At 38.9% G+C, this 16,295-nt stretch overlaps 1 protein-coding gene and 1 long non-coding RNA gene across 2 annotated transcripts in view; one reads left to right on the forward strand and one right to left on the reverse strand.

Annotated features, from left to right (window-relative positions):
* The window catches only part of LOC132375954 (uncharacterized), a 134,797-nt gene that overhangs the window by 17,521 nt on the left and 100,981 nt on the right, over positions 1-16,295 (reverse strand). The window contains exon 4 of the long non-coding RNA XR_009506169.1: positions 13,041-13,154. This is a non-coding gene — a long non-coding RNA (uncharacterized LOC132375954). The remainder of the gene's footprint in view (positions 1-13,040; positions 13,155-16,295) is intronic.
* The window catches only part of ROS1 (ROS proto-oncogene 1, receptor tyrosine kinase), a 113,044-nt gene that overhangs the window by 8,993 nt on the left and 87,756 nt on the right, over positions 1-16,295 (forward strand). Inside the window, exons 2-5 of the mRNA XM_059941347.1 lie at positions 1,285-1,329; positions 3,423-3,482; positions 5,567-5,593; positions 10,286-10,346. Of these exons, the coding sequence (XP_059797330.1) occupies positions 1,285-1,329; positions 3,423-3,482; positions 5,567-5,593; positions 10,286-10,346 (193 nt within the window). The remainder of the gene's footprint in view (positions 1-1,284; positions 1,330-3,422; positions 3,483-5,566; positions 5,594-10,285; positions 10,347-16,295) is intronic.

A 16,295-nucleotide genomic window follows, 5' to 3' on the forward strand; every position in this document is an offset into this window, starting at 1 on the left:
CTGGTGGTACAGTATTTACAACAGAATGGTTATATGTTAAATGGTTGACTTTTCAACCAACTCAAACACCTGGTTAGCATAAATCTTTTAATAGTAATGCCATTCCATTAACTCCTTCGTTACCAGAACTTCTGAAAATCCCTTTGCTAAAGAGTTGGAGCGTGACTGGCTATATAAACCCCAAATACTGCATAGCCATGAGAATTAAGACATACTGTTCATATTAGTACATGAGACTTTATAAGGAACAAAATCAAGTTGTTTCTGGGCTTTAGGTTATTAATCTCATGATCAAATAGTCTGTTTAGCTTATGACTTCATTTTCCCATTTCTGAATTTCATATCCAAGCTCACTAGTGATTTCTATATTGGAAGCAATTTCTTGGATGGAGGAAAATAGTTTTTCCCATTATCAAAAAAGAAAAATCCAAAATAATAAATACAGAAACACAAGGAAGAGATACACCTTGAAAAATCTTGCCTAGGGAAATACCTACATTTTTACCTTGTGTGTAATGAATGCAAATGTATACAGAGTTAGGTTGGAATATGAATGTATTTTTTGTATAGTCTGTTATATAATGTTAATTAAACGCAGTCAATGGTTGTTTCAGTCTCTTAAAAAAATAAGAAAGAAAAATGCAAACATAATTCATCTCTAATCCAGCAGTCCTTGATTAATTGACTAATTCACAGGCTTATTTAATACTATGTAGAACCTCTCCATTGTTCTTAACTACTCCTTTTGGCTACACCCCGACTCCCACCTTTATCACTTTTGCAGAGTCCTTAAGCATTACATCTTAGACAGGCATACTTCGTTTTACTGCACTCTGCATATATTGCAGTTTTTTGCAAATTGAAGATGTGTGGCAACCTTGTGTTGTCTGATGATGGTTAGCATTTTTTAGGAATAAAGTATTTTAAATTAAGGTATGCACATTATTTTTTTTAAACATAGCGCTATTGCACACTTAATAGACTACTGTAGTGCAAACATAACTTTTATATGCACTGGGAAACCAAAAAATTTGTGTGATTCCATTTGTTTCGGTGGTCTGGAACTGAACTTGCGATATCTCCAAGGTATGCCTGTTAATTTGCACTGGCAATTTGTCTAGTTTCATGACTGATTTAACAACTTTAAAACAGTTGGCTCCTTACTTTACAGTTAGAAAACACTGAGGAGGCAACACTACTCCAGGAAGCTTTAAAAAAAAGGTGTGGTAGTTATACTGAACACAAGATTGATAGGGGTGTTCACTCCTTCCTTCTTCATTTCAGGGCAGACAGCTTGATGTGAGCACACCATACAATCTGAGTGAACCGGTGAGTAATCGCTTCCACCGCCTGGGACTTTATAGTGTTTGCATTGATAAAACAGGGACAATGGTCAGGTTTGATTACCATAGAATAATTCCTAAGTAAAAGCTCATTTATTTGTGCCTGATGGAGGAAGCTGGATGGAAAACAGCGAGAAGTCTGAATCACAGAGTATTCAAACATGAGTTCAGGAACAGTGTGTTGAAGTGGAAAGAGCACAGGACTAAGCCATGACCATGATTTTGATTCTACATTGCTGTGTGGCTTTGGGCAAATTCCTTAAAATTTCTGAGATGTAGTTAAAACTACTAAAGTATGTGTATTCTGAGAGGGTTGGATTAGATAGCCTCCGCTGGTGCTTCTAATAATTACATTTATGGTCTTATCACTATTCTGCACCTGTATCCATTTACTCAAAAAGTGTTTAGGGGCTCCAAGTGTAAGTCTAAACCAGACACTGTGCTGGGTAGTAGAGACTTAAGAATGAGTAAAATAGGGTCTCTGTTTTAAAGGACTCTCAACCTTGTAGGAGAGACCGACGCATGCATAAAACCACGGCCAGACAGCCATTCGAGAGTCAGATCAGCAGTGTGTGGGAGGAGCAAAGAGAATACACAAGAGGAAAAGCACTTGCTTGCCTGCATGGCTAAAACTAGAAAGATGGACTACAGGGGAAAGGTACACCGGTCAGAGGGAGCCCTTTGTGCCAAGACACAGAGGTTTCAGAGAGCTTGACTGGTGCAGGAGAAGAGGAGGATTTCAGCTTGCTTGGAGGACAGGGCATGTGTGCAGAGATGGCAGGTAGAAGAGGTTGGCAAGCTAGGCAGGCCCACGTGGTGGAGAGCTGTGAGTACCATGTTGGTAATTTGGTTTCAGTGACACACAAAGTTTTAGGTAAGAGAAGGGTATAATTAGGTTTTGTTTTAAAAAGATCACTCCCAGTGTGGAAACAAGAGAGGTCCCTCATGAGGCTGTTGGCAAGCGGTGGCAGGCACAGAAAAGCAAGGGCAGTGAGTGAGCGAGGAACCCAGATAGAGTCCAGGTAACGAAGGAGTGAGTCAATAGGACTTGATGATGGATTGTCCATGGGGCAAGGGGATGGCAGAAAGAGAAGCCACCCTGGTTCCTGGCTCGGGCAGCTCAGAAGATTGAAGCATATTAATGGGAAACACAGGAGAGAGAGCAAATTAGAGGGTAGAAAGTGAGGAATCTGATGTTTCATTTGCTGAATTTGAGGTACTTGTAGGGACTTAAATGGAGATATCTAATGAGCAATTGGAAATCTGTGTCTGGAGCTCCGGAAAGAGTCTCAGCTGAGGTTCACATTTGGAGGTTATTGACACCTCGGAAGGTTGAAGCTGAGGTGGGGGATGAGTTCACTTGGAGAACTTGAAGAGTGAGAAGAGAAAAAGTTGAGGATAGGACACAAACACAGAAGGAGTAAGGAGAGGAAAAAAGAGATGGCAAAGCAGAAGGAACTGAGAAAAAGGTGGGCTCTAGGTGTCATCATGGCCTGTGGATGGAAAGGTCAACACAATCGCAGGCACAGACAAACCAGGTAAGGGAAGGAGGAGCTGGCTGAATCTGTTCAGTAGGAGGCCAGGGCAGCTCTGCAAGCAGGTTTTCAGCGCAGCTAAGGGGTGAAAGCCAGCTAGTGGGCAGCTGACTTCCCAAACTGTCCACCTACTTAGGTTTTGATGGGCTGCCTTCTGTTTCAGTCCCCAGCTTTGTTTTTTGCTTTTTGTGTGAGGACACCCCATTGACCTATATAATATGCTTGATGCTACACTGTCCTGGACTTAACCTGCTGCCAAGCACCCAATGGACAGTGCGTTCCCTGAAGGTCAGGTGCTCTCTGGGATCTAGGTCTGCTCACCCCAGGCTGGACTACACTCAGCAACCCTGAGCCAAACCAAGCCCTGCCTGCCTGTAAATATGACAGCTCTGCTTAGAATTCCAAAGGTCCTGATCCTTGTGAGGCCACAGATTCCTTGGTAGATTTCTATTTCAGAAAAACTTCATGTCACTATTTGCACTTTCGGGTGACAAGAAAAAATCATCCTTCTTCAGTCATCATTGTCTCTTATTGTCTCTTGTAGTGCATCCAAGGATGTCATTTTTGGAACTCTGCAGATCAGGAAAACTGTACTTTAAAGTGTGTAAGTATTAATTATGTTTCTGTTTTGATACTAATGTTTCCCTTAAGAGAAACGTTCTCCAAGAGGATTCCCATTTCAGCTTCCATTGGCTTTCGATTAGTTTGTTTGACTCTAAAGCAAAAGTATGAGTAATACATAGTAATAGAAAAAATGAGATCAACATTATTAATGCAACTGGAGATGGAGGGAAGTTAATGCAAACCATGGAACCCAGAGATGACCAGTTGCTCCAAATTATAAAGACCTTTTAGTAGAATGTTAGGTATTTGTTAAATTTCCTAGCTCTGCACTTCTCAAATTTTAATATGCAAATATCAGGGATTTTGCTAAAATGCAGATTCTGAGTCAGTAGGTTTTGGGCAGTACCTGAAATTTTGCACTTGTAACAAGCTCCCAGGTGATGCAATGCTTGTTGTTTCCAGACCACACTTTGGATAACAGGGTCCTAGGTCATGTTCAGTTTCTCTTCAGGGAACATGGTAGCAATCTAATCCAGAGGGCACAAACACCTGGGTTTACTCCACTTTGTATAGGAAATACATCCCCAATACTTTATTTTTCATTTTTCATTTATCCTGGCTTTGCCAATTAGTGTGTGACTTTGTTAAGGTACTTCACCCTTGGTACTTTGCTTTCCTTATCGATAAATGAGGATAATAATCGAATCTCCCTGCTAGGGATAGTGCCTGTTACACTATAATTACTCCAATCTCATGGCTAAGAATTTTGTAACTTAAAAATGGGTCGCAGACTTCCCTGGTGGTGCAAGTGATTAAGAATCCGCCTGCCAATGCAGGGGACACGGGTTCGAGCCCTGGTCTGGGAAGATTCCACGTGCCGCGAAGCAACTAAGCCTGTGTGCCAAAACTACCGAGCCTGAGCTCTAGAGCCCGCAAGCCACAACTACTGAGCCCACGCGCCACAACTACTGAAGCCTGTGTGCCTAGAGCCTGTGCTGCGCAAAAAGAGAAGCCACTGCAATGAGAAGCCCGCGCACCACAACAAAGAGCAGCCCTCGCTCGCTCGCTGCAACTAGAGAAAGCCGGCGCGCAGCAACGAAGACCCAATGCAGCCAAAAATAAATAAATAAATAAATAAATTTATTTTAAAAAAAGAAAAAACGGGTCGCTTTGTTCAGGTTGTTCAAGTCAGAGATTAAATCAGTTAGGATCATGATAACCTTAGGTAATATCATTTTCTATTAATGACTCAAATTATAGCATTGAGATTTAAATCCGTCATTAACATCTCCTTATGTACAGTCCTCATAGCTTTTCTTATATAGTGTGTCTTCACAGATCTCCGCTATGGGAGTCACTTAACGCCCACTTTCATGCTTGTGACTGTGTGCTTCATAGAATGGAATTTACCAAAAGATGGAGCAGGTGCTGTCTGCACTTGGGAATTATTACACACTCTAAAAACACTTTTCCTTCTCCTTGGTAGCACTCTGTCCAAATGTCAATTTAAATCATTATTTGTCTAGTTACATGTTTAGTATCTTTTGCCGACATGTAAGCCCATCAAGGCAGGATCCTCTCTGTCTTGTTCACACTGTGTCTCTTGCACTGAACACAGTGACAGCTTGTAGCAGGTGCTCAGATCGCACTTGCCGAGTGAGTGAATGGGAAGTACCATTTGTTGCCAGTAACAGTCCAGGAAGCAGAGTGGACGCTGGATTGGCCAGTCTGGGCAGAGGAACCCGCCGGCCTTTCCTAGCCAGAGCTGTTGGTGGTTTTCATTTCAGGTTCTGTCTCCCCGGGCACCTGCCAACACCCCTTCATTCTCTAACCTGGTCCGTGACAGATTACCTCTTAACTGACTGGGATTTTTTAGTAGACATCATGCATCCCTGTTTCTCCAATGATGCAAACAGCATAATTTTTATAGCTGTTTGTACAGCAGCCTTCCTGGATGGAAGGCCCATCTATGGGCTCCCTTGCTTCTGATATTTTTTTATTGATTATTTTGTCAGTGGTGGAGCAAGAAATTAATTTGGAAGAAATGCCTAGCTAAGTGTCATTAAAATTATTTACAACTTTAGAGATTTTCAATAATTTTCCTTTCCTTTTCTTTCTATGCAGAATGATACCTATGCTGCTGTTTGTGAGGTGAGTGTCAGTCACTTACAAAAAACATGTCATTAAACCCCATGTCCTTCTCTCTTGTCCTTAAAAAGCTGTTAAAATAAGAATGAAGAAAACTGAGTCCTTCTTAATGCACAGAAATGTTCTTCCTGGGAGTGCTCTACTCTGGCTATAAAAATGACTGTATAATTCCATTTTGACATAAGTATTTGCTGTGCTTTATATATCTATGTGCATACATAAAATGCATAGATGTGTGTATGCACACACACACATTCATATATATACATGTATATTACTCTAATCTGGTTTGAAAGTTTCTGATTCCTGAAGCCTGGGTGGGAGAGGGTGGCAGGAAGAGAGGAAAAGGCACATGGAGGACTACCCTCATCTCTGCTGATTTCATTTCTTCCCCATAAAGCCTATGCGCTATCATTAATACAATGCATTAGAAGACATCCCTTTACACAGGGAGGTCAGCTCCGTGCTTTGTGACAACCTAGAGGGCTGGGATAGGGAGGGTGGGAGGGAGACGCAAGAGGGAGGAGATATGGGGATATATGTATATGTATAGCTGATTCACTTTGTTATAAAGCAGAAACTAACACACCATTGTAAAGCAATTATACTCCAATAAAGATGTTAAAAAAAAAAAAAGAAGAGATCCCTTTAGTTACAATTTTCTTCCGTATTCAGCGAACTCTTTCAACAACAATTTGAAACACAGCTTTTTAAAATTTTAATTTTAATTAATTTACTTCCTGCTATGACAATAAGGGACCTTGTGCAGACTCTGGTGCCCAGGTCTCTTCTTATCAACGCCTCCCCGCCATCCCTGCCCCCAGTCTCCCTCCCCAAAGGAGCTCCCTCTCCTGTGCTTGACTTTCTTCTTCCTTCAGAAAGACCTTGGGATTTTGATCTTTTCCTACTCAATCTTCTTCAACTAAACTTCCCTGTCCTGGATTCCATACCCTTCAGAATTCATTTTAGTTTATTTGACATTAAGTGTTTATGATGAAACTGCATTATTTCTCACTTTAACATCTATGCTGTATTCTATTTAAAATGTCCTTGAAACCAGAGAACAGAACTATCCTATCTTGCCTGAGGACGAAACAGAGATTGTCATTCATTAGTAAAATAGAAAAATTTCCTTTGAGTGGAAAATAAAGTAAAAACAAAAAAATAAATTGGAATGTTTTCTCAATAGTCTGTGGCAACCCTGTACCTGAGTGATTTTTCCTTGGGAGTGGATGGTGATTGAGTTGGCTAAGAAGAGATAAAACAGAGAAGAAAATTTGCCCCATATGTAAATAGATAAAGTTCTTTCCTGATTGAGATTTAAAAAAAAGAAAAAAAAGACTGCCTGAGAACTCTCTTATGTGACCAAAATAAAAGCAGCCAAAAAAACAGTCCCTGGAGGATTGTGTTTAGAAGCCAGAGAGAGTTAAAGTATCTCAAGCGTTGAAGCAGCCCAGGACTGGGTTTCTAATATGGTAGTTCCCTGTTCATCAGTACGCTGCCCAGTTGTCTGTGCTTATGAAATGTACATCTTTTCTCTCTATTGTAACATATAATTATTCTATTCTTTTCTATCATATTTTGCTATTTTATACGTTAAATAATGTAGAACTGAACAGTAATACATGCTCAATAGAGGTGGAGGTAGAGATAAACATAGAGATAATTAATTAATTAATTAATTAATTAGGTTGCATCGGGTCTTAGTTGCAACATGTGGGATCTAGTTCCTTTGACCAGGGATCGAATGCGGTCCCCCTGCATTGGGATCACATAGTCTTAGCCACTGGACCACCAGGGAATCCCGAGAGAGATATTTTAAACTCAGCTGCTCACACTTTTAGGAAATCAAACTCCTCAACCATCAGTGTTTCAACCTAGGAAGCTTGGAATCGGCCCACATGTTCCTTGGAGGGAATAGTTTTATAAGTGGTAGCTTAGCAAAATATAACTTGGAAAATGACGTTAGCAAGTAAGGTGGCTTATCCCCGAAGAACACAAATTAGATTATCCTAATCTAAAAGGTTCTAAAAACCTTTTTATGGCTTCTCATTGCCATTTGAGAAAAAATACAGACTGCCAGTGTTTGCTGGCGCCCCTGCCTCATGTTGCCCCCTCTTCCTTGTTCTCTGTACTGGCCACACTGGCCTTTCCCTCTTCTCTGAGTATACGTGGCACACTCCTGCCTCAAGGTGTTTGCCCTCGCCCAGATTTTTGCAAGGCCAGCTCCTTCTAATCCCTCAGGTCTTGCCTTGAGGGCCACCTCTGCACGGTTCTTCCTGACTGCCCTCACTACAGTTAGTCCCCTTCCTGTCTGGTCATGCCGTCTGCCTTTGACTTGTCTTATTTTCCTCATAGCGCTTTTCATATCTGAGCATATTTTACTTTTTAAGTTTGTTACTCCATTATTGTCTCTTCCCTTCTAAGAGAATGTGAATTCCATGAAGTCAGGGAACTTGCCTGTCTTATTCATTGCCATATCCTTAAAACCTAAAACAGTGTTTGGCATATAAAAGGTATCAATAAATATTTTTTGATGAGTGAATGAATGATTTTTTAGGAGATGAAGCCACAATTGGTGTGGAGACCCTGCAGTAGAGGCATCCCAGGAGGATGGTGGGGCATGTCCTCCTTGCGCTACAGGAATAAGGAAAGGCACCGACAGCAGGTGTGCCAGTCTGGGAAACACAAGCATGGAGCCAGAGGGATGATGATTAAAATGGTCTTACTGCTATGAGAACAGAGACAGCAAACTGGTGCAGCCCCTGGGAAGTATGAACTTGGCTTCTGCAGTGGGAATGGCAGCTCAATAGCCTGGAATATGCTGTATAAATGCCCCATCCAGGGGCTGTGAGCTCAGATTCTGTGAATTTCTTAAATCCGAATTCCTTTAGATTCTCTCCAGGCAACTTGAGCTTGAGAAACAGTGGATAATTTCATTTGAAGTCTAATGTTAGATTAGAGAGAGAGAGAGGAAGGCACAGAGAGAGAGAGAGAGAGAGAAGGAAATCCTAATCAATAGCTTTGCCTCCACTTGAGAAAACATTTAAACTCCTTGGAGTACAAACTTCTAGTTATAAGATTAACAGGTTCTGGGGATCTAATGTACAGCATGGTGATTACAGCTAATAACACTGTATTATGTACTTGAATGCTGCTAAAGAGCTGACCTTAAATGTTCTCATCACAAAAAAGAAATGGTAATTATATGATGGGTTGAAGGTGTTAGCTAATGCTTTGGTGGTAATCATTTATCTCAATAAAGTTGGAAAAAAATACAAGCTTCACCAAAGTAAACAAAATGAAACAGTTAAACTCTTAGATAGGTCAGGACTAGCTACATTTCCAAATAAACATTATTCCATCTCCTTTCTTCTTCCTCAGTTTTCTTTCTTGAAAAGAAAATCCTATGTTAATGATAATTTTGCTCCCACTTGGTATATTTATTCTCTGCAGTTAATGAATGTGTTGAATGTATTTTACTGAAACCTGCAAAGAAGATGTGAAAAGTATACTAAACCCTTAAGTTAAATAATCCTGAGCCCAAACTAAAGTATTTAAATTAATCCTTAACTAAGCAAACCTAGGCTTATCAGGCTCCACTTCCTTTGAGTGCACAGATCAAACATGGGACAGCTAAGTATTTGCAAATTACAGCCCTTCTCTACCTGGATGTTCAGAGTAAATGCATTGTGTCATGGTTTCCACTATTATCATGAGAAACAATAGCATGTTGTCCTAGGTATTGTAGACTGAATGAGAGCAGGAAGATTGATCATGATTGTGTTGTAGTTTTATGATGTGTGCCTTTTCTCCAAGTTTCCCTCCCCATTAACTATTGTTAATGCACCTGTTAAAAGTTGCAGGAAATTTATCTCTCAGTCTTCAAAATGTTTTCTATGTTTTCTGTTAATGAGATAAACATGTTAATCGTCATTAGGTTTTTGTAGACCTTAAAATTTAACGTTGGCATTAAGACAACCATTGAAATGCTCAGTTACTATAAAGTTTGTAGTCCATTTTTAATTTTTCAAGGAAGACATGGATATACAAAATAAATAGGCATAATTTTAGGCTAGAGCTTTAGGTTATTAACTCACTAAATCTTTGACTAAGATGGCAAACATATAATTGCATTGTTGAGCTCAGTATTTTGTCACATTGTGGGGTGTCACCCATTAGAGGGTCATGAAATCAATTTACTGAATAAAGAGTCACAATAAAATGACATAGAATAGAACATATAAGATTGCATCACAGGTCAGTATTCCTTTTTGGGATGAAAATATTCTAAAATTAGATTGTAATGATGATTGTACAACTCTTTGAATATACTAAAAACCACTGAGCTATGTGCTTTAAATGGGCAAATTTTATGGTTATGTAAAATATATTTCAATAAAACTATTAAAACAGGGAAAAAAATACCATTTCAAGAATCTTTTTTTCCCAACATGTATGTGTGTACTAAGTTGTTTTGTTAAATGTATTTTGGAATGTGGGACATGGTCAAAAAAGATCGAGAAGTGTTGTTCTAATCCCACTAGCAAATGGGAACTTAAGTATTACAGCTGAAATACTTGATATACAGGTATGCTTATGCATCAGGCATTAATATTTCAAAATTTACTTGAAGCTTAGCAGCAAAAGCAGTACAAAGGCTGTTCTGACTGGCATGCTACCTGTCTTCCATAGCGAGAATCCTGTGAGGTCGGCTGCAGCAGCGGGGAAGGTGCATACGAAGAGGAAGTGCTAGGTAAGCAGACGCAACCAACTGTTATTGAAAGTAATTTACACTACTCCAGGGACCTGTGCTAATGTAGGGGTAATGAGCCACCTCTTAAAATAGCTAGACTTCTATGTCTCAGTATGATCAATATATATATATATATTATTGAATATATATATTTTTCGATAACTTCAAATGTGGAAGCCATTTTGACAAAGACTCAGCAAAACTCGTCTTTCAGAGCAAAATAGAGGAAACAGCACATGACATGTTTAGAACTTGAGATTTTTGCCCTCAGTTCAGTGGATGCAATTACTTCTGTCTTAACGAGAGAGACCAATGTGAATCCTGAGCAACTTGATGTCAGGAAATGCCACTGTTTTAATGAACTGAAAGTGTAGAAGTATTTTATTTAATGCACATTTCATTACTCAGCTAACAGTTATTCAGTCGAGTACCTACTATAGTTATGACTCCCTACAAGACATTGGGAAATTTGCACAATGTATAAAAGTTATGCTTCTCAGTGTTAAATTTTGAGTAAGTAGGGAACTTGGGTTTCCAGCTCCCTCTGACTTATTTCAGAGCAGGTTGGGTGTCTCTAAGTGACTTTGCCCAAGTGTGTTAATTCTCTAGTGGTTTCTGAAGGACCAATGCTTTGATAAATTATAGCCTATCTGTTAGCAGCTAACTTTTCCAGAATTCCCCAGTGTTTCCTCCCACTAGGAGATAGACAGTTCCTTCCAGAACAAGAGATGATTGGTTCTTCCATAAGTTGTAGTCCTTGTTTCAGTGGCTTGCTCCTTGCTCTCAGTGGCTGATGGAAATTGGAAGGTGGATCTTGCCTTCCTATCCTGATTTGCTTCGGCCCTTTAATGTCCCACAAAAGACCCTCCCTGACATTTCTGTGGAGGGGTAGTGGTATTACATTTTTTACCTTCTGTGTAGTGGGAGTTAGTTGTGGATAAAATTTGTATTCTGTGGTTTCCAAACTGTGCACTGAGGTTCCCCAGGGCATCACATCTACCTCACAGGGAGGTGTGGGGCATTTTAAATATTGAGGGAAACACAAGGGTAGTCGATGTCTGTTGGACATCACAGGAACTACTAGCCAGAGGTAATTGATGGTATAAACAATGGATTGCACTACATTCCTTTCTATGCTATCATATCTTTACAATCCTGCTTTTTTGGTGGATAAAAAGCAAATACCATGAGGAATACAACGTGGAACAGGAAATAAGGATGGAGGTGTCCAGTCTGATTAGAATATTTGAGAAGTTGTGCAGTGCCCAACAGGCACACAGATCCGAGTAGTATGCAATTATTTTTATTTAGGGATGAAATAAATATATTATTTTGTCTTTCAATTTATGTGTTTTTCCCCCAAACATCTACTAAGTTGATAGGACACGCATACTCAAGTTATAATACTTAATAAATGGAACTGTTTAGGTGATTCTTTTGTTCTAGTGGGTCAGGAAAAAATTACTAAGATATTAAAGATGCCAGAACTGAGAGAGTTTGGGAAACTTTGATTTATATCCTTTTCTTATATTCTAAAATTATACTACCAACTTAATTATACAATTCTGTTAGAGTACAAGTGTAATCAGTGCTTTATTTTATATTTTTCATTTGCTTATCAATGTCTATGTACCACTAACTGAGATGTACTGAGTTTACATATATGGCATTTGTGCTTACAGACCTTATCTTTAGTTTGTTCTGATGCATCTTTTCACCCATGTACTTAAGACCCTGTTTGTCTTTAACACATCTGGTACTGGTCCATTTATCTGCGGATCTGCTACATTATTCTATTTTAGATACCCTCCATCCTCCCCTTTTCCAAATGGTGGGGATGATAATAGCTAATAATATATTGAAATAAAAATAGCTATTATTTATTAGGCATTTATGAGTCAGGCACAGTTCTAAGTAATTTATAGGTTTTAGCTCTTTTTGTCCTCAGAGGTATAAACACTATTATCCTCCTCATTTTACAGATGAGAAAAATAAGGCACGAGTGTAAATACTTACTTGGGGCTGCATAGCCAGAGAGGGATGTAACTTGAATTTTAACCCAGTTATCTCATTCCAGAGCCTATTCTTAGACACTCTGCTATATATTGAAAGTAGTATATAGCTCAGTTTAGCTTCTCTTTCTTTTTTATAATTTTATTTTTATAAATTTATTCATTTATTTATCTACTTTTGGCTGCATTGGGTGTTTGTTGCTGCACGTGGGCTTTCTTTAGTTGCGGCAAGCAGGGGCTACTCTTCCTTGCGGTGCGCATGTTTCTCATTGTGGTCGCTTCTCTTGTTGCAGAGTACGGACTCCAGGTGCATAGGCTTCAGTAGTTGTGGCACGCAGGCTCAGTAGTTGTGGCTCACGGGCTCTAGAGCACAGGCTCAGTAGTTGTGGCGCAAGGGCTTAGTTGCTCCACAGCATGTGGGATCTTCCCGGACCAGGGCTTGAACCTGTGTCCCCTGAATTGGCAGGTGGATTCTTAACCACTGCGCCACCAGGGAAGTCCCTAGCTTCCTCTTTCTCATTTGGTTCACTCTTGTCTTGATATTTTAGAATAAACCTACCTCATCTCTGTTTTTCCATATGCATCACCATGGCTTTGAAACATATGTCTGTATTTAGCTATGAAATTTACATTTACTTGTACTTATATAACTCTGGCCCCTTCTGCCCAGTTCTTAACTTACATCTTTTCTGATGTCTCCTGGTTCTTCTTCCTTGCTCTGCTAACCACTCCATCAGTGGACTCCTCTTCAAGGTATCCCACAGCTATTCCAATCCCTGCTGTTAAGCATCGCACACTATAAAAAGGGAAAAATGGAACTGTGTTTTGCCTGTATAGTTACAGTATCCAAAAATGAACCCTAAATGGAATAAGCAGAGAAGGGTTGTGTTAAGCCACTCTGTAGGCTAAACTTTCAGATGACAGTGGCTTTATTTTTTCTGGGTCACAGAGTACTTTTGTAGTATGGACTTTAATTAGTTCAGATTCAGTATCTATAGTGATTAGAATTGTGTCACCTTTTCTCTTAACTGGAAAGAGGTCATGGGAGTTTGTATTTAATCATTTTAAGCTCCTTAAAAAATTTACCATCTTTTCTGAACCAGAGTAGTGATTCTTTTTCTATAAAAGAAAACTTATCCTCTAAGTTCAGGCAAAGATGCCTGCTTTTGCCACTTCTATATAGTACTGGATATCCTAGCCAGAGCAATCAGGCAAGAAAAAGGCATCCAAATTTGATGGATACAATAAAAGCCATCCAAATTTGAAAGGAGGAAGTAAAAATTCTCTTTGTTTGCAGATATTGTGATCTTATACGCAGAAAACCCTAAAGATACCACAAAATACCATGTTAGAACTAATAAACAAATTTGGCAAAATAGTAGGATACAAAATTAGCACTTGAAAATCAATTGCATTTCTATACACTAATAATGAACCATCTGAAAAGGAAATTAAGAAAACAATTTCATTTACAATAGCATCAAAAAGAATAAAAACACTTAGAAATTAACTTAACCAAGGGGTGAATGACTTGTAAAGTGAAAACTACAAAACATTTCTGAAACAAAGACAAATAAATGGAAAGTCATCCTTATTCATTGGTTGAAAGACTTGGTATATTGTCAAGATGTCAATATTACCAAAACAATCTACAGATTTAATGCAATCCGTATCAAAATTCCAAAGATGTTTTTGCAGATCTTTTGCATGAGATGGAAAGACCCATTCTACAATTTATATGGAATCTCAAAGCACCCCAAATCCTGAAAAGAAGAACAAAGCTGGAGGATTCATACTTCCTGATTTCAAACTTACTACAAACCTACAGTAATCAAAATACTGTGGTACGGCATAAAGACAGACATATAGATCAGTGGACTAGAATAGAGAGTTCAGTATATGAGAGTTCATATTCAGTATGTATATGGTCAAATGATTTTTGACAAGGGTGCCAAGACCATTCAATGGGGGAAAAGACAGTCTTTTCAGAAAATAGTCCTGAGAAAACTGAATATCAACATACAAAATAATTAAGTTGGATCCTTATAAAACATCATACACAAAAATTAACTCAAAATGGGGACTTCCCTGGTGGCGCTGTGGTTAAGAATCCACCTGCCAATGCAGGGGACACGGGTTCAAGCCCTGGTCCAGGAAGATCCCACATGCTGCGGAGCAACCAAGCCCATGCGCCACAACTACTGAGCCTGTGCTCTAGAACCCACGAGCCACAACTACTGAGCCTGTGTGCCACAACTACTGAAGCCCCCGCGCCTAGAGCCTGTGCTCCACAACAAGAGAAGCCACCGCAATGAGAAGCCCACGCACCACAACGAAGAGTAGCCCCCGCTCGCTGCAACTAAAGAAAGCCTGCGTGCAGCAACAAAGACCCAATGCAGCCCCCCCAAAAAATAAATAAATAACTCAAAATGGATCCATGATCTAAATGTAAGACCTGAAACTATAAAAATCCTAGAAGAAAACATAGGGCAAAAGCTTCACAACATTGGATTTGGCAATGATTATTTGGATATGACACGAAAGGCATAGGTAACAAAAGAAAAAATAGACAAATTGAACTTCATGAAAATTTAAAAAATTTAAGCACACTATCAACAGAGTAAAAAAGCAACCAATAGAATAGGAGAAAATATTTGCAAATCACATATCTGATAAGGGATTAATATCAAGAATATATAGAAAACTCCTAAAACTCAACAACAAAACCCCCAAACAATCCAATTAAAAAATGGGCAAAGGACTTAGACATTTCTACAGAGAAGATATACAAATGGCCAAAGAGCACATGAAAAGATGCTCAACATTACTAATCATTAGAGAAATGCAAATCAAACCTACAATGAAATACCACTTCTAGGAAAAAAAAAAAAAAAAGCATAAAGTCCCAGAAAAGTAAAAGTGTTGACGAGGATGTGGAGAAATTGGAATGCTGTGCACTGTTGATGGGGATGTAAAATGGTACAACTCCTGTGGAAAAACCCAAAATATTAAAGACAGAATTACTGCATGATCTAGCAATTCCACTTTGGGGTATATACTTGAAAGAATTGAAAGCAGGGTCTCAAAGAGATATTTATACACCCCTATTATACTCAAATATTGAATTCACAATAGCTAAAACATGGAAGCAGCCCAAATGTCCACTGACAGATGAATGGATAAGCAAAATGCAATATACACATACAATGGGATATTATTCAGACTTAAAAAGGAAGGAAATTCTGACATATGCCACAGCATGAATAAATTTTGAGGACATTATGCTAAGTGAAATAAACCAGTCACAAAAAGACAAATACTGTTTGATTCCACTTATATGAGGTATTTAGAGTACTTAAAATTATAGAGACAGAAAGTAGAATGGTGGTTGCCTAGGGAAGGGGGAGAGAGAGGGGGGAATGGGGAGTTATTATTTAATGGTTAGTTTCAGTTTTGCAAGATGAAAAGAGTTCTAGAGATGGACGGTCGTGATGGTTGCACGAGAATATAAGTGTACTTAATACCACGGAACTGTACACTTAAAAATGGTTAAGATAGTAAATTTTATGCCATGTGTATTTTACCACAATAAAAAATTCTGACGAAAAAGCAAGCTAATGCATTAAATTAGTCACGATTTTGGAAAATAGAAAAAGTAAAGTAAAATAATTTCATCCCAGTGGTACATACCATTCAGAATTCTAACCCCTCACACAGTGCCTGGGAAGTAGCACCAATAACTGTGTGTACCAATTGTAATGTTGCTACTGTTTAAAAGTCATGAAATATTTCACAATAAAAAACAGCAGAATATAGGATCCTTTGGAGTACAGACCACTACTTGCATGTATAAAAATAATGTGTTGACAAAATGGGCAACAACTGTAGACATATAGTGTAAAATTAAAATATATCTTGAGATACATGTCCTGGGGTA

The sequence above is a fragment of the Balaenoptera ricei genome, chromosome 12, assembly GCF_028023285.1.
Source record: "Balaenoptera ricei isolate mBalRic1 chromosome 12, mBalRic1.hap2, whole genome shotgun sequence".
NCBI classification, from domain to species: domain Eukaryota; kingdom Metazoa; phylum Chordata; class Mammalia; order Artiodactyla; family Balaenopteridae; genus Balaenoptera; species Balaenoptera ricei.